Source organism: Homarus americanus, unplaced genomic scaffold (assembly GCF_018991925.1).
Source record: "Homarus americanus isolate GMGI-L3 unplaced genomic scaffold, GMGI_Hamer_2.0 scaffold52806, whole genome shotgun sequence".
NCBI lineage: Eukaryota > Metazoa > Arthropoda > Malacostraca > Decapoda > Nephropidae > Homarus > Homarus americanus.
Genome location: NW_024720773.1, coordinates 6,884,643 through 6,909,667, shown reverse-complemented (window position 1 = coordinate 6,909,667; position 25,025 = coordinate 6,884,643). Strand labels below are relative to the sequence as shown.

Here is a 25,025-nt window from a genome sequence, read left to right as displayed (position 1 = left end):
CAGTCAACAAACATATTATAAATGGTTGCATATATTAGTTTAATGTGAATATATAAAGATGCATGAGTATTAGGAGCTCCATCTAGGTATGGCACGCCACAATTTAAAGTTGGTAGCCAGAAACCAATGTTAACTATTCAGTTTTATTATCTCTTAATGAAAGTCTTTTTCCCGTACTTTTATATAAAATATTATAATTTATTTGATTGATGTACATTCATCGTGGTAAATATGCGTAATTGTCACGTCATAATGAGTAGCGCCTTTAGTACAGTAGTTGCCAGTTAGCCATACAGCCGGTGCGGGGTGAGTGTCCCTTGATGCCTTCATGCTTGTGTCCAGGATCCTTGACAACAATAATGACGCCAACCCAATGGCTAGCGATTCCCACAGAAATAAGACTTACAGAGTTACCCAACCTTGTGACGCCCCGGTCTGACGCCTCCGAGGCTTCCACAGTATACGTGAATGGCAAGAAGATCGTCATCAAGCAGGAGGAGTACCAGCCGCCTGGCAGTGGGGAAGACCCTAACAGTTCCACCTCTAGTGTCTACCTGTATCCCGTGGTGAGAGATAACCTCATTTATCACACTCGTGTAGTCTAGCCATTTAATTGCAGTTGAATCACTTATTTCACCATACACTTCAACTTCCTCCAGGCTGGTTTGGTTGTATCATCTTTCACTATATATTTCATTGGTTGTAGGTGTTTATTATGTTCTTTAATGATTATTATCTCTTGAACATTTAATGATTCATTCACATTGTGTCCTTGTGTGGGGTAATGAGATGGAACTCAATATTCCTCCTCGAGATGCCTTATGTTTCACAGCTTACTGTCATGATAATGTTACCTCGTGTGTCAACCTATTAGAGGTGAACTAGCATGTCAGTCATGGGATGTTTAACCAACCAAACAAACCTACCTAACTTCTTGGTGCCTATGAAAGCAACTTTGTTGAAGCGACATGGTGTAATTTTACTCGGACTGAGAAGTTGCTTGTAAACAGGTAAATTTGCATAAGCGCACCCTACTCTGTTAGAAAGTAAAAAATATATTTTTATAGTGTATTTGTGTGTGTTTAGACCGAATAGGACCTTCATTTCCGTCGGAAATTGGCCATTTTTTTTTATCGATTTTTTTTTTCGTGGGACTTTTCTGAAAAAAAAAAAGGCTAAGCGAATACAAAATACACCAAAAAATACTAGAAAAACATAAACCAAACCTAACCGACTCTCACCATATGATGGAATCGCCTATTTCTTACCGTATTGCCGTCTATTCTTTGTCTTTGGGATAAGGGACGAGTTATGACAATGCCACATATGTTGGTTTTTGCGATATTAACATTCAGTCTTGCACTTAGGACACTTTACTGAGGTCGGGAGAACACCATGCTATCGAAAAAATGCTAGTTTCTTCGTTTAAAAAAAAAAAAAATCGCAATCAGCTCCATATAATTTAAGTGACACCCATCACAGACTTCCATGGTCAGAAATGAATATGAATTTGGAAATATGAGACCCAAAATAAAAATCGATTTTGATTGGGCCAAAAATACAGCGAATTAAACCAAAATTCATTTTAATTGGTTGCAAAAAAAAACGCTTTTGATTGGCCGCGTGATGTGTACGGAAATGCATGCGCGTGATTTTTTATGAAGGAGTCATGCAGCGTGGGAGGTGAGGTAGACGATAATGGCGGAAGATCAATGGAAGAAAATAGAGAAAATTTTGGATACACTATCTCCGTTATTATACATTTGCGACGTTAATGCAATAGATGAAAATTACCTTATAATTTGACATCTTATTCGAATATGATAATAGATTAGTGGTAGGAATGTGGGGTGTGAAAATGCAATAATACCTGTAAACAAACAAACGACACGCGGTGACTTGGCAGATTTTTCAGAGGAGTATTAACGGTAAATAATTAATTCTTCCTGTACGAATCACGTAGACACATTATTTTAGTATCATGTGATCAGTTTTCACCGTGTTTTACCCCGCAATTTCCTTTATCCTCCGTGCCCTTCCCACTACAGGTGATTTATGATTGAAGATAAAGAAAAACTAAAAACTAACAAAGAACTTACAATTAAAATAAAAAGTTGTTGTCTCTTTCAAGATACTTACGATAATGATAAGAACATCTGTGGATCAAATGAAAGAAATCGAACAACTCCTTCTGGTGGTAGCGGTGTTCTCATAAATTACCATTATTTTATATTTTGTATGTTCTTTTATTTCTGAGTTAGCCATCTTAACCTCAAAAGGGAAAGTTGGGATTACATGAAGTTTACCCACACACACTTACTTCAACTCAAAGATTAACAACTGAAAATGCAAACTTAACCTAACCCCCAGGTAGAATTAGGTGTTTAATCATTAGGTGAGTTAAGTTGGGGGGTACTAATCTTCAAGTGATCCTAAATTTGTAATCGTTGTGTCTACATCTTCTAAATGGGTTATGTAAAATTACATTACAGTACATATCAAAATTATCACAATTCTGGATTTTTGTTACAACTCACCGTACAGTTCAAGAGAAATGGGTGATTTTTATGAGACCTAATGCCGACTGAAGAATAATATATACTGTACAATATAGGCTTATCATAATCTGAAATTAAAATATAGCTATACAATATAATATTTTTGATTTATTTATTTTCCTGTTAATCCCTACTGTGTACTGTAGTAAAGCATTGTGCTGTGATGCTGTGGTAGTACAATACTGGATGAGAGTGGTCCATCCTTACTAACAACTTGGTGATTTCTATATATAAACTCATAATGAAGAGAATTGGTGTAAAAAATTGGCTCTTGCACATGATTGAGTCACCAAACTTTAAAAAATTCGCCAAAAATTTAGTTTTCAACAGAATTGTATCAAATTTGGATGGGTCATAGTAGCAAGTAAGTTCTATCAAATAAACTAATTAGCAACCCTCGAGGCCCATAAGAAAGGAAGATGGAACAATAAATGCACAGTATTATCTCAGCAGTCAGACTGCGAGTGTGAGCCGTGTCCATTTAAATTTCCATAACTCTGTGTGGGATTACAGTGCTTACCCTACTCCCTGAAATAATTTATTTATTGTTAGAGAAGTGAAGTCGTGGTTGTGTAATGTAATATTTTTTCATATTTACAGGGAAAGTGTTTAGTTTTCAAAAGCTGTAACCGTATCAGGCTAAACAACCTCATTAAAATGACAATGTCTCAAAAAAAGTCTCTCAAAGAGGATGATTTTCTAGACTTACTTGAATTTTGTCAGTACAGGTACCATCCTCTTTGTTATAGTGTTGGCTACAAGATGCAATATAATTTATATCGATATAAAACATTGGCACAAAAATAATCGAAAAAGATTAAAAACATTTGAGAATCATTTTTTTTTTCTCAAAAACTATTGGTCATATCAGAGATCTGATTTGCATTGGAAAGCTCATAAAATTCCGGTTTTAGCAATGCATAGTACTTAAAAATTTGGCTCTAACAATTTTGAGCTCGGAGGTTGTGAACATATTGGTGTGTATTTGTTTTCTCATGCTTATTAGAAGTGATGAAAAATAGCTATGTACTTGTATTAATCTTTGGGGGGGGGGCTTATGTTGTAGAGCAATCAGTTACGAAGCCAAGGATATGTGGTTTATGTCAATAAAAACAAGTTTTGGGGGAATTTCATAAAGCAAAAAATAAATAAAAATATTCACCGTGCTCTGTCTCGCCTGCCCTGGGGGCCTCGGAGATGTGATCTTGGAACTGCATTGACCAGTAAATAACCATCAGTGCAGGAACAGTATAGTACTCTTGGGAATGCTGCCACACTACAGAAGCTTCATACTCACATGGGATTTCTAAAACCTGAAAATATTGCTTGTGTATTTAGAATAAGTTCCTAATTTGTCTTTTTCATTAATGTGAAATTTTGGAAACCAAAAGTTTGTAAATACTAAAGGAATAGGTGTACAGTATTGTACAATATCTATAAAACGGCGTCCGGTCAATTCGTCGTCAGTCACGCCAGTCCTGGCCAACCTATTCAGGATCTTTAAAACAGGAAAGTCAAAAGCCAGGGATTTCCAAGGGTGATAAACAACCAGAAGAGAGGTTATATCTTTACTCGGACAATCAAGAAATAATCGCAAGATAACACGGTCACTACTCAACAAAATATAGCCAGAAATAGATAACACAAGGCACTCTATGAATGTTAGGTTAAGCTAGGTTCAAATTGTAAACCATTCATATTAAATTTGCCGATAACGAGTTGACCCGCGACAAATTGTCCTAGCACCCTATAAAACTTGTCTTTTTCTGTAGACAAATCTTTTCTTACGCCTTGTAGACATTTCCAACAGTAGCTGTCATTCAGTCTATCTGACTGCTGTAACTGATGAGTTTTCCATATAATTACTGTATGGTGTTTTATGTTTTCAGGGAAACAGTCTGTTGGCAACTACTCCAGAGGCTGTGCAGAAACTGGAATTTGAATGTTCGTCTTCTCCTGGATTGAAGTGTCTTGCAAGTACCACATCTGCATCAACAGAAGTAATTATTGTCAAGTCAAAACCAAAAAATCCAGATTATAAGGTACAGTATTTACCAAATTTAAAAATTTGGCTCAAATCTTTATATAATTGATATTTAGTAGTTTCTGCCCATATTTTACTTGTAGATTCTGTTAGCATGGGATGGGGTACAGTGAGTACATGTAGTTAAAAATAATTTTGGGAAAAGGTGTTATTTCCATTTTAGGCTGACCTGTACTGTACTGTATTCTATTGTTTTTTCTTTCTGTAATTTGTTAAAAATACAGTATACAGTACAGTGCAGGATACTAATGATAAACATCATCGTTATGAAAGCAATGAACTTATTTTTATTACAGGTTAAAAACAGTACCCTTGCGACCAAACGAAGTAAACCAGTGCATTTTAAATTGATTAGAGGAAAACCTGGGGTTAAAGTGTTCATTAACATGTCTTACCATGGCCACATATATGGTGATGAACCTGTCAAGAGATGTAAGAAGCATGACGAGTGTACCTGGTGTAAGGAACATGATTACAACCAATGTTTTTGTGTCATAAGCAAATTCCACAAATATGAACTTGATCATAAGGGCCAGCCCAGAGCAGTGATCACCGTCACGGAGGAGCATCTGGACATTGAGGGAAGTGCCGAGTTTTCCATTGTATTTTCCTGCTGGAATTCATGTGACAGTCACAGCAAATTTGGCAAAGAATTAAACCTACAGATACAAATTTTTGACGGGTAAGTTAATAAAGAGAATAGTTTTTAATATTGTAACTGTGTTGTGTATTCTTGTCACAGTAATGGTATCAAGTTTTATTTTTTATTTGAACTGATGAAGGAATAGGTCAGTGCAGACAAGTCCCCTAAAAGCCATTTTCACTTTGACACTAAGTACAGTACAGTATAGTAGAGAAAAGTGTCTATCAGTTGTAATGTTTGAGATGAAGAAGCTTCTGTAAAGTGGATAAATATGTGAACTTGTGTCCAAGGAATGCATATAATAAATCCTAGTGCAGGTACGAGTATCAGCTTCTGCAAATACGTGTACCATACACTAACTTACTTAATTTTTTTCTAGCATCCTCAATGTTATTTAGTCTACAAGTAAGCTTTCATTGTGTCATTATTCTCCTACAATCACCATAAAACTCACTCCTCTAACTCTTGAGGACAATTGACTCATTTCTCACACAGTCACTTTAACCAGTTGTCTTATTGTACAATTTCACCTCATTTTCTCTCATGTAATATAATAAGTGGAAATTAAATGAAAGAAAATGATTCTATACAGTATGATACTTAAATTATTCTATATTATGTACTTATATTTCATTTTTAGAAACTCAAACATTTTGTAAAGTAGATTTTATAAAATAGATTTTCATTTGACATTTACTTTAGTGTTTTATTTTATATTAAATTTACAAAGCAGTATTTTTTATGCAATATGATAACTTTTGCTTTTCTGTGAGAGCTCTTGGTAGACATTGCTTGTACAGTACAGTATATATTTTATAAGGTTCTTGGACCGTGTACTTAATTATCACATTGATAGTTTCAGTCCGATTAGAAGTACTGAATACTCCATACATTGCTGCCAAAATCTGCTGAGAGATGCTTTTAAAGACAAGACGAGAAACACATACCCATCAGCCACTAAACGCAAACAGCTATCGGTACCAGAGAACAATCATGAGGTATGTATTTACAGTATTATGCTTTACAGTATATCATAAGCCCTATTATTAGTACTGTACTGTATACAGCATGTAATAGTATCAGCTTTATTGCTTGCTGGAATACATCCCAATTGGATTTTATAAAAAATAAATAAAAATAAATCTCGGTGTCCTTTGATTTGGTCATTCAGGCAATTGAATTCTGGCACCTTGGTCAAGGTTTTCACCAAGTGCTAAGACTGGGAATGGTCTACATGATGGTACTGTAGATTAGTGAGAATAAGATTAACTATTGACTCCTAAGTTGTAAAGTGAATGAAAATTATGTTTAAAAAGTTTAATTTAAGTTGGGATGATATTTTTCTATTATCAGATCAATGAAGATTTTGTTCCAGAAACAATTTGAGCCACCTATGCCCCTGACCAGCTAGTACAGTATGTTCTGGACCTAAACTAAAAATAACCAACCTTAATCCAAGGGAATAAGCTGGCTTATGCTAGATGGTACCTGTAATCTGTTTAAAGTTTCCTGATGGGCTGATGCTTAATGGCAGGAGAAAGGAATATTGTACTGTACTACAGCTCTTCCTAATTTCAATAATATATCTTCATATTTATAAGTTATTTCATTGCCAACCTCTTATTTTCATCTAAAATACATTTATAACCCCAGGGGACAAGAAAACCGAGTCTCTCAATATGTCAGTGATGAAAATAATTTGGTTGAAAAAGAGAAGGGTTATGATCTACGTGGCATAACTAGTTAATTCCACCTGTGGGCCCTGGGGTACACCCAATCATGGCTTACCAAGCCCGATTTTGCGAAGTTAAAAGTTTGAGATATTGATATAAAATTTTTTTGGATATTTGTACTGTGTATATCTTTATAACTTGGCTGGGACCCAGTTCATAACAACACTCAGAATGTTATTGGCTGGAAAGGAGAACTCTAGGATAGGATTTCCATGGGCAGTAAACATATTTAGTTGACACACCTTTGTAGCTCACTGTTTGGCAAGGCCATAGATTTTTAAATGCATGATGGTAAAAAAAAATTTTGTGCGTACTGTGAATGTGGTAATTGTTATATATCTACCAGTGTTACAGTGGGGTAAATTCATTTCTGAATTGTATTTACCCTTCATCTTAAATTGCTAGTTATAAGTGTTGAATTAATTATTACTTATTATTACAGTGTTGAATTAACAACTACAGGGTATTTCAATTTTCTTTTGCTGTAATTTTTAACAAGGTTAAATTTTTTTTATTACTTATAGGTATTACAAAGTACAGCATTGTTTTAAAGAAAGAGTTCCAGTCAGTTCTCCCCATTTCCTAAACTGTAGGGGCAGAATGTCATTGTGAAAAGTTTTTGCCCACTAACACACCTTTTGAACAAACTAATTAAAATTGACATTTTCTTTCCATATTTTAGGGTTCAATAAAGACTCCATGCAAGACGGGAATAGAAACTCGCTTTGGTGATACTGACTTTTCAAATAACAAAACGGAAAGGCCGGTGGATTTAGTAGTTGTAAGTAAAGTGGTATTTTGTTGTCGAGTGCTACTCCAGTCATATACTGTAGTATTCCATGAAATTTCCTTCCCATTAGTGTGGCTGTTATGTGTTTTTCATCAATCTGCGCTGTACAGAACTTCAATTATGGTAATATGGCCAGTTAAGGGTGGTCTTCATTAATTAATAATGTTGTTGTTACATTAGATTTATATGTTGTTGAAGTCAGTACAGTATGCATGGATGACCTTTAATTTAGGGTCAACACTCTTCACAGGAAGCTATGAAGAGATGTTGCCCTACACTCAGAGTAGAAAAGTCACAAGGTCTTACGATGTTTACTTGTAATGCCTTTTGAATGTTTACAGGTGATTATGTGATAAATACTGATATTAATATAATTTACATGAATTTTATACTTATAAATTCGTTTCTAATCAGAATAAAGTTGTTATTGGATAATTTGGTTGTTTTTTACATGAATATATCATTGGTTTTGAAAATGTACTTCTTTTTACCCACTCAGGTTAAACAATTTGATAACTAGGAGGTGGAAAAGCAGTTAAGCATTATGTTGACTCATTTTCATGTTCACCTACTGTACACTTTGTATACAGTAGTCTTGTCCATGTGAAAACTATGTTATTTATGATCAGAGCCACCACTCTTAAGTCTCTCACACTAATCTTCCCTTTCCTTCTAATCTCTGGTGTATGGATGAACTATAACCTCACAAAACAGCCATCTCATCTTGCTTCTGACAGTGATGACAAGATGTTTACCTCTCCTCCCAGTCATTTAAGGATCCTACAGTTCTACAAGAAAGTGGGATTCCAAGTAACAACATCCATTTCACTTCAAAAACCTTTTCTTTTAGAATTGAATGATCTGGATGTGGTTGTAAGGATGGCAGTGTAACACCTCTGCTAGGTAATCTGGCCTCAGATCATAAATGGGATTCCAGGATTAATCCCTTATTTTTTGCTGTATATAACGCTACTTGTTTTGATTTAGAAATTTTAATTGTATTATTTTTCACACAGTTTTAGTGACCAGTCCTACTCAGATGTCGTAAATTGGGATCATTATAACACGGAGTTCAATGGGATACGTTGTCAGCTATTCTGACACCCACATGTATCATCGAAAATTAAATTCCAAAATTCTTACTCTAATAATATACCTACAACACAATTAAACAACACTCACCACATGATTAATAACAAGCCTGGTCATCATCACATGTCCCTTTAAGGCTAAGGGGACTCTTGAAGGTGGAGTGGAGACATCACTGACTCCCACACAGCTTCACAATGTCAAGCTGTACCTCTAGAGAATCAAGTTTTCCTGGGGACCTTGGCCTTCCCAGACATTTTCAAAGTTACACTGCTCACTTCACAGTCACAAAAACAGAGTACAAAGTGAATATTAGTGATGACCTCTCACTGGAAGGTAAAAAATAAATAAAAATAATAAGTAACAACACCGATATTGACCAAAAATCTTTGAGTTACACGATCATGGGTGTGTGCGATCACCATGGGACAAAACTTGGGACTGTAGTGCACCAGATGCAAGCATAGTGGTGTGCGGGTAGACCACAACTGACAAGTGCAGCGAGAGATGCATTTCATAGTCCACGCGTCAGCGATTTTGGGCGGACAATGACCATCGTTCATGCGAACTTTTTTTTAATTGTAAGTAGGGGGGGTTGATCTGAATACATCACCATTGTTCAAGTGAAATATCGTAGATAGGGAGATTGTGAATCAGGGGATACCTGTATGCAGTACAGTATGTCTCATTTTAAAATTAGCGAGTTTAATTGTACTTTTTTTTTTTTTTTACCTTATTAGACTTTTGCATGTACTATCATGGACAAAAGTTCGCTCCTTCCCAAACTGAAGCAGTATCGACCCACACCCGCACCAGATAACAATCAGGGTAAGTCAGTTCGGAGATTCATTCCCGTGTCTCAATTTCACTACAGGGAGCGAACTTTTGTCCACGATAGTACACCATGTTCTACCTAGGATATTTTTTAGGTTATTAAATTTTAAAATTGGTCATATAAATTATGGTTACAATGTATAATGTCAATAGGTAAGTGATATACTGTACAGAAATTCCTAGCTGTGGAGAGGTATCTACTGAGGAGGAGCTGTACAGTAAGATCAGTGGTTGGTTGGTATTGTCAAGGTCACAGGGATGCCTCATTAAGAGAGGAGAGGAATGGTTGATAAAATAAGTGGTAAAATTGTTTCAACATGCTAGTGTATACAGAGCAGATAGGATAAAGATGAATGGAAACTTAAGTACAGTACACTTATCCCCAATTTACAATGGGATTACATTCCTGAAAACCCATCGCTAGTTGAAATATCATAAATTGGGACATTATAAAATGGGGTTCAGTGAGATATGTTCTCAACCAGTTGGACACCCACAGTCCCACATATATCAAAGTCCCACAACACTCACCACATCATGAAAAACAAGCCTGATTGACATTAGATGTCCCCTTCAATGGTAAGGGGACTCTAGAAGGTAGAGTGGAGACATCACTGACTCCCACACAGTTTTACAATGACAAGTTTTACCTCCAGAGACACCATATTCCTGGGTGCCTTGGCATTCCCAAACATTTTCAAAGTCACACAGCACACTTCAGTCACAAAAACAGAACAAAAGCACTTGTCACAATGTGAACATTAATGATGCCCTCTCACTGTAAGGTAAAAGAAAAAGATAAGTAACGACACCAATACTGACCAATAATCATAGTTATATGATCACGGCCATGTGGAATCACCTTGGAACAGAGCTTGGTACTGTACTGCACCGGGTGGCTGTTTGGTGGTGCTCGGGTAGACCACAGCTGACAATTGAAGTGAGAGATGGGTTCCATATTCCGCGCTGGCTCAGACGATGACCATAGTTCACGGGAATAGTTTACATCGTAAATATGGGGATGGTCTTAATACATCACAATCATAAGAGCAGAATATTGTAAATTGGGGGATACCTGAACTGCTGTATGTCAATAATTACAAGAGGAGAGGGAGACCCCAAAGTGGAAAGAAAGGAGAAGAATGTAATCCTAAATGGTGGTTGAATATAAAGAGAATCTAGAACTAAGAAGAGTCAGAGGGTACTGGAGGAGACTACAGTATCATAACTGTCATGCCTGATGGTGATGGATGACTTTTAGTTTACAGTTCTATAAATGTATAGCACCGCAGACGTTATTGTAATTTATTGTTCCTTCAATAAAATCAAGTAGTATTATGCCATCTTCAAGAACAAATAAGAAAATATATTCAGTGAATTGGGGGGGGGGGTGATAGTTGATGCCAAGGTCTAGTGCTTATTTATTTATGTCCTTAAGAGTGACTTAAAGTTTTTCTCTTATAAAATGTCACTAAACTGACCTGGGAGAATATAATTTACATTGCTGGGATTCTTATAAGAGTGATTAATTTGAATATAATCATGCTATAGTTTGCACTAGACAAAACATTTAGTAATCATTTAGTACATTGTACAGTACAGCTTTGCCCTTAGGACAGTGTAGTGTGCCCAGAGAAACATTAGGCGCGAATTTTAAAATATGATGCGCCAGATTGACTCATGCAAAATAGGAAAGATTCGCTTTAAATTAAAACATTGTCTTTACCCTAATTATGGATGTCACTTTAAATCGATAATCTTAAATTGAATCGTTTTAAATCGATGTTCTACTGTACAGTTTGACAAATCAATTTTATGCATATTGCAGTATGAATACTGAACATTACCATGATATGAATATTGGCAATTTCTGGTGGGTTATGTAAATAAAAGGAAAGAAAATTGAGTGACTTTACATTAGAAATTAACCCCCCAGGCACTGGGGGTAGGGTATATTCCCGAGAATTTCAAAATTAATTAAAACAATTCTAATCTTGCAAACTGGTCATGCATGATATAAACAGTTTAGAAATACATGTACTTATCACAGGTTGATAACACAGGGGCTATGAAGAGATGAGAATGTGTTTGATGCAGTGGGGTGAAGTTGGCAGTAGGAGGTAAACAACACTAATTGTAGGCAGTCTGAAGTACAGGACACTTGTTTTATTATATTATTACTATACAAATATTATTACTAGCTCCAGTAATTGAGCTTAGGGGTATGGGGTACAAATGTAGTGAGCTTATGAAGTTCAAGGACACGATCTCTACATCACAAAAACTGAAAAGCCACTGAGAACGGAGGATGAGACCTTGGATGCGAGTGAAAGATAAACACGTACTTAGCAACATAATCTAGCCAAGGCCACGTGGCAATTCAAACAGTACCACAAAATTACAAAACGTCATATGACTTTAACCGAAGCTTAGTTCGACACTAGCACATTGTGGGTGTAACGTTTATGTTTAGAATTATGTAAACTGTATATCCTACCTTTGGTAATTCTTATTCAACTATGGTTAGGGTGCCTGTCATAATTTATGTACAGTTTTCGTAGAGGTACATTAACCTAAACACTTCATGGCGTCTCGCATCTTCCACCTATTATGTGTTCAGACACTCCTCAATTTACCAAATTTTAGTTATGTTCCTGAAACCATTATGAAATTTTTTTTTTACGTAAGTTGACATTGATTCAGTAACCTTAAGATGGTAGCCCACCTACTGAATGTAATATACACAATACCTAGCGTAAGTGAAGGAAACCTTTAAGGTGTAAGTAACTACAGTACAGTATATTATCATCCTGTATGTGTTGAATTGAAATGCAATAAACAATATAGTATTAACTGATAATAGAAGGTTTATGGAACATTTACAATACAGTGCAGTATTAGCACATTACCTTAATTCCTGGTGTTGACTTCCTAATTTGAAGGGATGGCAGTGTGATGATAATGTTACTACACTGCAGAGGTAAGAGGGGGAGAAGAGGAAAGGACTGCAAACTCCTCCATAGGGTCATCAGGTTCAAGTTTTAAGAGTGAGGCACGGACATTGAAGGATCAGGAGTTGGAGGTTCATAAGCACAAGCAATACGGAGTTTGCCCATACGTAATGCTACATAACAAATCTACTCATCTCAGATACTTATATTATTTTCAATAGGACTTATGTGTAGTCAAATTTATGTAACTTCTACACAGCTCCTCCCCGACTTACGACGGGGTTAGGGACCGACATACAGGTCGTAAGTCGGAAATGCTTAAATAATACATAAAAAATCTAAAATGGGTGTCTCTTTTTTCTTCTCAGCACCACAAAACACTCACGTTTAAGCTTCCCAGCCATTTTAAAGTGAATTACAAATGGAAATTTTGTCTGTGTACTGACTTTGGGACTCGAAAATACGTAATTTGACCAAATTTTGGTACGACTGAGGCAGATTGGGAAAACAGCTTAGAAGTGTATAAATCATCATGTGTCACAGAAAGACTTCTGGTTGAAGCAAATTTGATTTGAGAATTGAGTTCTATAAACCTTATTGATGGTCAGTACAAAACTGATAAGTTACACAATTTTGTCAGTGGCCCAAAGTTAAAAATGCTTTGAAAGCATTCGAGTTAGATGTAGGAAAGATGATTAATGGGTCCCATATTTTTTACCTGACTTAACATGACTAGTTACGTCGCCCTTTCTTTTAAGCTCCTTTTGTGTGTGGTGTTGGTGTGTGGATTAGTGGATGTCATGTTTATAACCTGACCTCATGTTTAGTAAGGTCACCCTGTGTACTTAAGCCTCTCTCGGTCCTTGTAATTCACTTGCCTCTGAAGATGTCTTGAATAAAGACGAAAGCTAAGGTGCTCCATTGTTTCCCTTTTTCCTGTGTAATTATATATATATATATATATATATATATATATATATATATATATATATATATATATATATATATATATATATATATATATATACAGTGACCCCTCGTTTAACGAATGCCTCGGTTAACGAAATTTCGGTTAACGAACTGCCTTCCATAAGGATCTTCAATTCGGTTAACGAACAAAAATTCGGTTAACGAATTTCTTACGAACCGACCTCAACATGTTTTCGCTTGCACTGACCGGGCAACCAGCTTTAGTATCAGTCCGCCAATACATTAATCGGGTTCTAGGGCTTAAATTCCTTACTATTTTAGTAAATATCAAGTTTATACTATTCAATAATTTTAAAAGTTTAATATTCAATTTTTTAGTCATTTTAACAATTATTGAACATAACTGAAGGTAAAGTGACTAGTTTAATGCACGCCATCCAGCCTCTTAACACAGCAAACAGGCGTTAGTCTCTCTCTGTTTTCACTGGAGGTAACATCTTGCTTGAGACTCTCTTCAACTAAACGCTTTTTTTCTGTGTTTCCAAGCAAATTATTGGTCATTTTGAAATTTATTTTACATATTGACAATATATAATGCAGTGCAGTGTTGATTTAAAGAAAATAATCTTGAAATACACCAAGAGAACTAAAATTTTATGGGTGAAATGGTGCCATGGGGTGACTTCTCTTCCACCCCAATGCCTTCTCTTCTCCCTTCTCCTCCTCCATCTCCCACTTCAAATGCACATCATCATCATCATCCAGGAGCCTTCTACATACACACCTCAAAGTAAGTGAACTTTTCTACCATTTTTGTTTTAATTTAGGAAATTTTCAGTGAGCTGGAACCAATTACCCAAAAACCCATTGAAACAATGGTTTCAGTTAACGAACTTTTCGGTTAACGAACGACCTTCTGGAACGGATTGAGTTCGTTAACCGAGGGGTCACTGTATATATATATATATATATATATATATCGGTGAAATTCCTGAGAAACCCATCACAAGTCGGAATATCGTAAATTGGGATCATCATAACGTGGGGTTCAATGGAATAGGTTCCTGGCCAGTTGGACACTCGCATGTATCATCGAAAACCCAATTCCTACAGTACTTCTATCGGTACAAAACAAACAACACTCACCACATCATTAAGGACAAGTCTGGTCGTCATCACATGTCCCCTTCCAGGCTAAGGAGAATCTTAAGGTGGAGTGGAGACATCAAACTGAGTCCCACACAGACACTGGGGGAGTCTGAAGAGTGGGGACAGGAGGAGTAGCCTTCGTCAAAGCCTTAAAGATGGTGAGCAAAATGCTTGTCAGACATTTTCAATGCAGTTCAGTCACAAAAACCCGATAATAATGATGGGGACTCGATTCTTTTATGAGAAACGTAAGAAATGTTGCGATGGAGGTGTGGCAGGGGATTAATGGGTCTCATGTTACTGACCTGATCAATGTCAAATCGAGGTGGGGTGGGGGATTAGTGGTCTCGTATTACTGACCTTCTAATGCAATGTCAGATCACTCATTGTCAGGGTGAGGGATCAGAGCGAAAGTATCTCACAGTCACCAAACAGGGAAAGCATTTCACAGTCACCAAAACATAGTACACTGAATTTTATTGATGTTCTTTCACTGTACGGTAAAAAATACAAAACACCGATGATGAACAATAAACACTGAGCTCCATTTCTTACACACATGTAACCAAAAACTGCCTGGACTGTATTTCATCAGATGGCATTCGTGTGGATGACACCTTAGCTGACAAATAAAGTGAGTGATGCGTTCCATATTCCGAGTTGGTAGGGTGAATGTTGTCAATGCGGGTTTATTTACATCAATTACATCGCAATTAGGGGGGTTGTCTTAATATATATATATGCATCATAAGTGCAAATTATCAAAGATGGGGACATCATAAATAGAGGTTTACCTATATAGTATATTAAACAAGGGATACCTGTACAAAGAAAGTGCAACTAACAATTCTTTAGATAAGACACAAATAGGGCAGATCTAATAGACACTTTCAATGTCTTGAAAGGGATGGAAAGGAAAGAGAATATGTTCCCAGTCCATTTTATAGTGATGTCAATCACCACACACAGGGACATAACTTTAAGTTCACCAAAATGAATACAGTACAGTCTTTCCTCGACTTACGACAACCTGGACATACGACGTCCATGGTCGTATAAAATATTTTTCAAATTACATATTTTCGAGTCCCGACGTTAGTGATCGTGCTGTGTACTGACAAAATTTTCGTTTGTAATTCCCTTTAAAATGGCTTGCAAGCGTAAAAGTGAGAGTTCTCGTGCCGAGAAGAAAAAGAGACACCCATTTTTGAATTTCTATGTATTATCTTCGCCTTTTCGACTAACGACCTGGTTGTCGGGACGGAACCCCGTCGTAAGTTGAGGAGAGACTGTATATGAAAATACCTCTGTACACACACACAGTCGTAGACCTATAGAACAATCTACCAACCCAAGCTGTGGAATGAAGTATAGTACTGGGCTTCAAAATAACCCTTGAAGACTATCAAGAATGACAATAGGGTCTTACAGAGGCACCAGTATTTTTTCCCTTTGCATGGCAACCTGTAGTTTGGGTGGCCATTAGGTAAATAAGGTAAAAGGTTACTAAAGTGTGTTTCTTCTCAGCTGAGAAGAGATGCCCTGCCTCCTCCTCAAGAGTTACAGCTGATTGGCTGTTGCAAATCTGTCCGATTTTGTCCTGAAGTAATGATTTATTTCTAAATGAGTTTATTCATAATCGTTGGGATGACCTTTTCTGATGAGAAAGATATTTAGCTAAATTATATAAGATACATACATTCATTATTTCAAACAAGAGCACTTAGGAAGTTTGTGAGAAATCTTATACATGAAGTAACTGTTAAACTCTGTTAACAAATTCACGCTTTCGGAGGACAATAAGATTTCTCACAAACTTCCTAGGTGCTCGTATTTGAAATAATGAATGTATATATCTTGTATAGTAATTTAGCTAAATATCTTTCTCGTCAGAAACGGTCACCCCAACAATTACGAATAAACTCGTTTAAAAATACATCATTACTTCAGGATGAAATCGCACAGATTTGCAACAGCCAATCAGCTGTAACTTTTGAGGGGGGGGGGGTCATCTCTTCTCAGCTGGGAGAAAACACACTATAGATGGTTTACATAGGTATAGTGGATACAGCCTTGACTCCTCTTAATGGTTATTGGTTCAAGTCAAGGTCACCCACATGTAAATGGGTAAGATGTTGCCATCCTGTGTGCCGAAGACTCGGTGTATAGTGTGTGCTGAAGACTCGGTGTATAGTGTGTGCCGAAGACTCGGTGTATAGTGTGTGCCAAAGACTCGGTGTATAGTGTGTGCCGAAGACTCGGTGTATAGTGTGTGCTGAAGACTCGGTGTATAGTGTGTGCTGAAGACTCGGTGTATAGTGTGTGCCGAAGACTCGGTGTATAGTGTGTGCCGAAGACTCAGTGTATAGTGTGTGCCGAAGACTCGGTGTATAGTGTGTGCCGAAGACTCAGTGTATAGTGTGTGCCGAAGACTCAGTGTATAGTGTGTGCCGAAGACTCGGTGTATAGTGTGTGCCGAAGACTCGGTGTATAGTGTGTGCCGAAGACTCGGTGTATAGTGTTATATTCTCACAATTACCAACAGACTGTCAGGTTTTTGGGACCAACTTCCGCTTTATTTACTGTAAATTAAATGTTGTTTTTCTTTTTATTTCCTGTATTTATGGTCAAGTACTGTAACTGAATTGCCATTTATTTTCTTAATAGTAATATCAATAAATTTCCTTGCAGGAAGGACTTGATGCTGAAAGAAGAGACATAATTGAGCGTATGGTAAAGATTATGGGCGGGTCATCATTTCCAATTCCACATTTGACAAGATTAAGAGATAGTGATGCCAGTGACAAAGAAGAACACCAAAGTACTTTAAACTAAAGTGAAAAAATTTTCTAGTCTCAATGATGAAGTTTTTCATCCTGCTACATGAATGATGCCCCAAAGCTGCTGCTGGGGTCACTCTCCAACACAAGTGTTGTGAATACTTGAGTGGATGTGATTTGTTTCCAGATTGTGAGCCATGTCTGATGTTCTCATTCATACACAGAATTTAAAAATTCAGATTTAGTTAATACAGTATATGAAAATTAAAAATTTTAAAATAAATTTTATACACCAAATATTGAAATGTACAAAATTATCCTGTGTTCAAGCAATACTCCCAGTTAAACAAAGGTCATTGGAAATTTTAACCAAGTTTATATAATACTGGTTTGCAGTGTAAATGCTGGCCAGTTTTGGAGGAAGCAAATAGGAGCAGCTGAGGGTTGTACAGGTACTGTATTTGTATTCGTGTAAATATACTTACAATATGTATCTATGCAGAAAAAGTTTTTTTAATGTATATTCAGTAAGGGAAGTGTTACTGGTATGGGTTATCAGGATATAGGAACAGAAGGGAAAAACATATCTTTATGGGATGTAACTTGATGCTTTACTGAGCTCAGATGGTTCAGTCATGTGGCATCACTTTAAATGTTACTGATCTTGCTAACACATTTCATTCACCGAGATGATCACATTGGATCTAAGCTATTAATTTGAAGTCAAATTTTACTCAAGAGGGATGAGAATGTTTTACTAGCTATTCAAGGGGCATTAGGTTACCTTTTCAATATAAATAAAATTCATATATCAAATTGTCAATGAAAAAGGAACTCTTTTTGTACCCTTGCTTTTTAGTCAGCATTCCACATGTGAATCTTTAAGTTATGTGTAGGCTTCATCATCCCGACAGATTGATTAATTTTTTTACTGTACTTTCATAGTGCATGGTAATCACTAACTCAGGAACACCTTGGTACAATTTCATATGTAATCATGACCTCAGGAATATTTACAAGCAAATTGTGTGAAATACATGTACAGGTTGACAACCCTATATCCGAAATTCCAAAAGGTTCTGAAAACCGAAAGTTTTTTTGTGGAGCATTTTTTTTTTTTTTTTTTTTTTATTAGCCCACTCGGGCACAGGTCACTCACCCACATCGGGGCCTGGGGGGTGAAAATGTAATAGTAATAATAATGATAATACAGTAATAATAATAATTATTCATAGTAAATAAAAAATTTAATAAAAAATACACAAAAATAAAATAAGAATGATAATAATAATAATAACAACAATAATACTGTAATAATAAAATAATAATAATAATAAAGAAATACAAGAGTGAAAAAAGATCAAAAGTAGGAAAGACCTAGACCTATGAATTATTATTATTATACTTTAGCCCCCATGCCCCAATGTGGGTCAGTGGCCTGTGCCCGGGTGGGCTGATCCCTGTAAAAAAAAAAACCTAACCATTCTGAAAACCGAAAAATTCCAAAAACCGAAATGCATCTGGTCCCAAGGATTTCGGATAAGGGATTGTCAACCTGTATGTGAATTGGGTTCCATGTCATATTCTGCAAACATCAAAATCACTTGACAGTAATTGGGTCAGGTAGGAAGTTACAATTTGTATTTCACACATTTAATTTTCAAGTTCATGCATAAAGGCAGGTAACCAACAACCAAGTTTTTTTTTTTTTTTTTTTACTAAGCATAAGACATGCTTTCCATTTTGCATCAAAGATTTCCAAATATTAGGAGTTATCATAAATTCAGGAAGGGGCTACACCAAAACTACAGGTCGTTGTAATTTTCAGTGTTGGCGTGTCAAAACTATGATTTTTTAAAGTAACGCAGCAATATTGCTGGTCAAATCAGATTATAGTGGTAAGTTCTATATTGTAGTCTAAATTTGGGATACATGTTTAAATTATTCTTAAAATTACTATGCCAGTTTTTAAATAACAGCTGAACTGAGAACATGTAAATTATTTGCTTACTTAACCTGTGTTACATTTTAAATGTTTGAGTAACTTGCTAATCAGATTGTTATTTATTACCAATTTAATGCATATAACAACAGTTCAGTCTTATTAGAATGGGCATCACATCTTGAATGACAATTACCTTAAAGTGCCTCGAGTGTTGACAGTGTTGCAACAACACTTTCAACATTTAACTATTTTACACAGCTGAAAGAAACATGCAAAGTGTTATGTTAGGATGTCTAATGTACATTTTAAATGCAGCAAAATGTAGGTTGAATACTACGTATTACTTCTGCATTATTTGATAAATCCATTATACATTTACAAAAATGAAATTTATAGTTTACATTTATTTTGAAATTTATTCTACCTAATTATGAAGAATAACTTTTCTGTGCTCTTAAATCTGCATGATTTTTATTCTACAGTACAGTACTGTATTAAGAAATCTGTGCATACAATAATTGGTTCTCTATGTGCTTGTGTAAGAGTGGAGAAAAAATTATTAACTAAATGCACTTATTATGATGAGTGATATTACTTTACTTTTCATCAAGCACTTACACAAAAGAACCATTGGCAAATTAAATTTTTTTTGCACGTTCAACGATGGACGCCTCGAATAAACTCATAGCAGCAGCCTAAATGTGAGCGTGTTTCATGTGCTAACACCTCTAGTTATATAATAAATTTTCTACTTAATGTATTTCATGTGAGCTTTTTCTACACTAGTGGCAGTGGTTAGGTTACTTCACATTCACTAAGAAGTTCAGTAAATTACCCAACCACCTGCACACTTACAGGCAAGGTTCTTATGAAACATTATAGTCAACCCTATTAACATTTCAAATAGGAAATTCATTATATTTTAATTATAACTTAAGGTGTTAGTATGAAATCATTTTATTTATTTATTAAATTAACATCTCTTGTTATTAATGATGAATCTAATTATCATTTTACTGCTGTACTTATGATGCATTAAATTAGGAATTGTACTTTTAAAGGTAAGTGCAATGTATTGTACTGTATACTGGAGTCATTGCCATATACAGCAGGATCTCGAGTTTCGCGACTAATTGGTACCAGTTTAACGTCGTGAAACTAGTGACATTGAAATATACATGTAAATAAGCCTTATCGGTTCTGCAATCAGTCACCTGAACCCCTCTATAACAACCTACAACCCATCCAGAATATGACAGTAATGCATTCATGCACATTTATATTGTATTGTACATACTGATAACAATATTTACACATACTCATACTGAAGAATAACTTACCTTATACCGAGTCGGTGAATTGCTTGACAGGCCTGGTTAATGGGTCCCGACACAGAAAGGGCTGGTTACTGGTTCCTCCCTGCTCTGCACCAAGATCACCTTGTCCAACCTTAGCATCCAACCCCTCAAAGTCCTACGGTAGCTCTTCCACTTATCCATGTGTTGCCGCCTCAGAATGCTTACCCTCGCTTGCCTCAGTCTCCTCTGTCCCACTTGCCTCGGGGTTAGCGAACAAAGTCTTCAACATGTGTAGCACTGTTGCAACATTAATTTTATGCCATGCGTCAACAATTCTGTCAACTGCATTTTTATTATTGCATTTCTTCCAAAATTCACAAGGTGGTGTAAGGAGTCGTGTCATCTACCATCTCCTAGTTAGCTGGTGCTGGTAGATCTTGGTTATTGTCAGTTCTGCCTCAGTTTGTTGTAATGCAGCTGTCTGCTGACGAAAGTCTCTATAACGTGACTGATAGCAGAACAGTTTAGTCACTGATAAATTCATGGTTAAGTGGCTGGAGAAGTGATGTGGTGTTCGAAGTGATAAAGATAACACGTACATTAGGGTGGCGTCCACCTAGAAACTGTCCAGGCGCATTATCTATCACTATGATTACTTTGAAGTCAATGTTCTTCCTCTGGCAGGAACAAAGTGCTTGTCAAACCAATGTGTAAAAAGACATAACCCAAGCTTTCTTATTAACCGTCCTTCAAATTATTTACACCCCTGTATGTTTTTCATTCTTGGCAATTAAAGTGGTCTTGGATTAGTGCTTCCAGAAAATGCCAGTTTCGTCACAATTGAAGATCTGGTCTCGGCAATAACCGCCCTCTTTCACAAGATCTTGAAAGACCAGTTGATATTCTTGTGCTGCTACTACATCGGTTGATGCACTCTACCCGTGGTAGTGGGCAAACTTGGCTTCATAACGCTTCTTAAAAGTAGTAAACCAACCAACAGAAGCATTGAACGGTGGTGGATGGTTAACATGTTTCTTCCATGCAATTGCAGCATAATAAACACATGCTTGTTGCCTTATCTGTGGCCCGGGCAGGTCACCATGCTCATGGTTTCTTCTTTCCACCCACTCGTGAAGATAATATCCTGTGATAACATGTAGTCGGTCGGTTTCGTTGAGAGGTATCGGAGAATGTCCTGGTACTGGAAAATATGTTCACAGAAGCAGTCCAGGCTTCCTTTTTTTTCTTAATGGAGCATATGGTCAAATCGGGACAATTTAACCTCTGCACGAGTTCACAATTACGAGCACCACTTTTGATCATCTCGTGCATCTCTCGTTTCATTTCAAGGGTATTTTCTATTCTTGATCCTCATTACAGTAGTCATACTTAGCATGGGGCTTTCCTTGTTGACCATGGCAATCATCATCTTCGCCCTCTCTACAACTGTCATTTCCACCAGAACTGCTCCCGACATTACCATCAGGCACCTCACTCATTAACTCGCTACTCATGAAATGTAAGCACAATGGGTTATATGATCCAAGGTAACCATGCCACTCACTCAAACAAATAAAGACGGCAGATAACAAGTGAACTGCAACGATCCACACCGCCTGCTCTCCCTTGAGTTGCGAAACCAGCAATGAAAATTGGGAATCGAGGCTGGAAAATTTTTAATGTACAGTACCGCAAAACTTGAGATCCTACTGTGTGTAAATGTGCATTACCACTTACAAATATAACTTTTGAGTTCTGCTTCAAAAATATTCCTAGATTAAAATTTAGTAACCCACTCTGACATTTGTTCTGTAGTTTTAACATGAATTATCTTCCCTTTGTAGTAAATTATAATTTCTGATTTTTTTTTAAACCCTGAAGTGGTAAATGCGTACACGTACAACTATAAAGGGGCAGCCACTGAGGTAAGCAAGCACAAGTTAATTTTTTTAACCACTTCCTTGAAGCTCAATTCAAAGGTAGAAGCATATGGTCTCCAGTTATTAATTCCCTTGTGTAGTGGAGGCCAGCCAACTACCATGTTCCCCTTTATCTGAACCCACATAATTGTACAGTAAGCTGTAGTAATAGTGAAAGTAGAACAAATGGAACGATTACAAATGAGTGAAATGCATGTTCTTTGCAATTGTTAATGGACCGTACTAAAAATCAACATATGTAAGAATGGTGGCTTACCAATCCACCTAACAGCATGTAACATGGTAGATATGCCTACTGTTCTCGCTCCTTCCGGTAAAGTTATGCACAGAATTGTATTAATATCTGCTACAATTTTTCAACCCTAAACAATAATTAATCGTAAGAATTTTATAAAATCCTCACTCCTGCCTGATGACAAGGTTTCAACTATAAGAAAGCAACAAGGTTAAGATGCAACTCAGCAAATACTCAAGAGTAGTCTTGCCTTGCACCAAGAAAAAAAAAAAACTCATTTGTGGAATCCCAGCACCTGAATAGTGGCGAAGCATAAGTAACAGGAAAGATAAATGCAGGGATCAAGTGTCAATTGGTGTGATGCCAGGTAATAAATTATAAGATAATGAAGCTTATATGTAAGGAGCTTTAACTGTGCTTACAAGAGCAGTGCATTATAAATGAAGATGTAAGTTGAAATACATAAATAAGGCAGGATGATTAAAGAGGTATAACAAAGAGGATGATATTAAATGATGGAGAATTGTATTGTTAAGGCATACAGCTTTACCCTGGATTTCCTTGACAGCGAGATAAATTTGAATGAACTTAACCAAGTATAAGAATGAACAAGCGAGGAAAAGAAAGTGTAGATGGGAAGATATTAAAAAAATTACTACACAAGATAAAAATGGTGAGGAATATAAAACAGGGAAGAACACAACCCTAGAACTCAAGTGTATAATTCATCTCCAACATTGATACTGTGCTTGGACTGGAAGTTTAACTACGGCTCAAACTTTTGTGTAACCCAGTCTCTCTCTCTCTCTTTTTTTAGGTGATTAAGAGTTGCCGTAGCTTCAGTATCTTGGTAGATGACCAAAGTTTCCTTCAAGCATCAGTGCCAAATCCTAAAAAAATTTAATCTTGCAATGACAACAAGCTACTTTTCAGTCACAATTTTTAAACATTTATAAAGCACTTTTTGTTATATAAATTATTAATCACAATGCATTCAAGTAAAAAACCCAAATTCATACTTCCCCAATTCAAAATCACTTATAATTCATAAAGTTTTCCTGTGACAAATTTCGTAATATCTGGTAAAATTTCTAAATTATGTACGAGACATTTAAAAATATTACGATATATTGTTACGCGTGTCAGTCAGTTCACCTGATTCAGTCGTGGAGTGCACATCTACGGTCTCCCACACAAGATTTTTTCCATCATTGTCCATTGTTTAAGACATTATGTCTGGTAACCCTAAATCTGGTACTGTACAGGCACTTAGAAACATTTACATTTTGATTGGGGGAGATAATGGAAAAGTACTTTACTGTAAGTTGTTTTCATATTTATTACAATATTACCCAGTACAGGTTGTACCCCTCTAGTCCAGCAACCTCGGGACCTGACCGGTGCCGGACCATGGAAATTCACCCTTTTCCTGGATAGATAGGGACTTGTGCTTATGCTTGGAAGCACTAGCACCACTTTCTCTGCATCATGGTCTCTTTGAAGACATATTGAAGGGTTAAATGTCGTATAGTAGCTTCTCAAATTTCGCGAGTTTTTAATTCTTAACGTATTTTATAGGAACACACAAAAAAAAAAAAAATTAAAAAAAAAATTTGACGGCGGAAACTTGAATTTCGACAGGTTTGAACGGCCCGCCAACGTGCAGACGACGTGCATAATCGTGTAAACAGCGTCATTTCTCTTATGTACAAAAGATTCATTATTGTTTATTTGCTGAATTTCTTTTTTATTGAATTAATGTTTATGTGTGCAAAATGAGGAATACAATTCATTAATAATACGTAGAATATTAAAACACACGAGTAAATGACACAGCATTGTTTTCGTTGATTACAAAACCAGTGACTGAGTGGTTCTACATATAAAACTGAAGAAAATGAGACCTTGGTTGGAGCTGTAGTAAAATTAATATGGTTGTTTTAAGTAATGTTATTTAATGTTAATAAATGGAACAATAGAAGTAGCTAACGATAATGGTAAAGAAAAAAGAGAGATCGCGTATGTAAGTGCGCATGCGCGCACGTGAAAACATATCGTCATTACTTTACATAAGAAGCAACACTTATTTACTGTTCATATATATTT

The 25,025-nt window shown here is 36.2% G+C and overlaps 1 protein-coding gene and 1 long non-coding RNA gene across 3 annotated transcripts; one reads left to right on the top strand and one right to left on the bottom strand.

Moving 5' to 3' along the window:
- Positions 1-236: 236 nt before the first annotated feature.
- On the top strand, positions 237-18,634 carry LOC121860955. Of its 2 annotated transcripts, XM_042358366.1 has the most exons (6): positions 241-566; positions 4,448-4,600; positions 4,899-5,284; positions 6,102-6,243; positions 7,661-7,759; positions 17,413-18,634. In XM_042358366.1, the coding sequence occupies exons 1-6, from the start codon at positions 321-323 to the stop codon at positions 17,554-17,556; spliced, it is 1,170 nt and encodes a 389-aa protein (XP_042214300.1). In that variant the 5' UTR covers positions 241-320; the 3' UTR covers positions 17,557-18,634. The 2 variants fall into 2 exon arrangements, with proteins under 2 accessions (XP_042214299.1, XP_042214300.1); XM_042358365.1 differs by lacking the exon at positions 17,413-18,634 and having other exon boundaries at positions 237-566; positions 7,661-8,203.
- LOC121860956 lies at positions 4,114-11,123 on the bottom strand. Its single transcript, XR_006087963.1, has 2 exons — positions 8,951-11,123; positions 4,114-4,544 (listed from the first exon to the last, which is right to left on the bottom strand). It is a non-coding gene; the product is annotated as an uncharacterized LOC121860956 (long non-coding RNA).
- Positions 18,635-25,025: the final 6,391 nt, after the last annotated feature.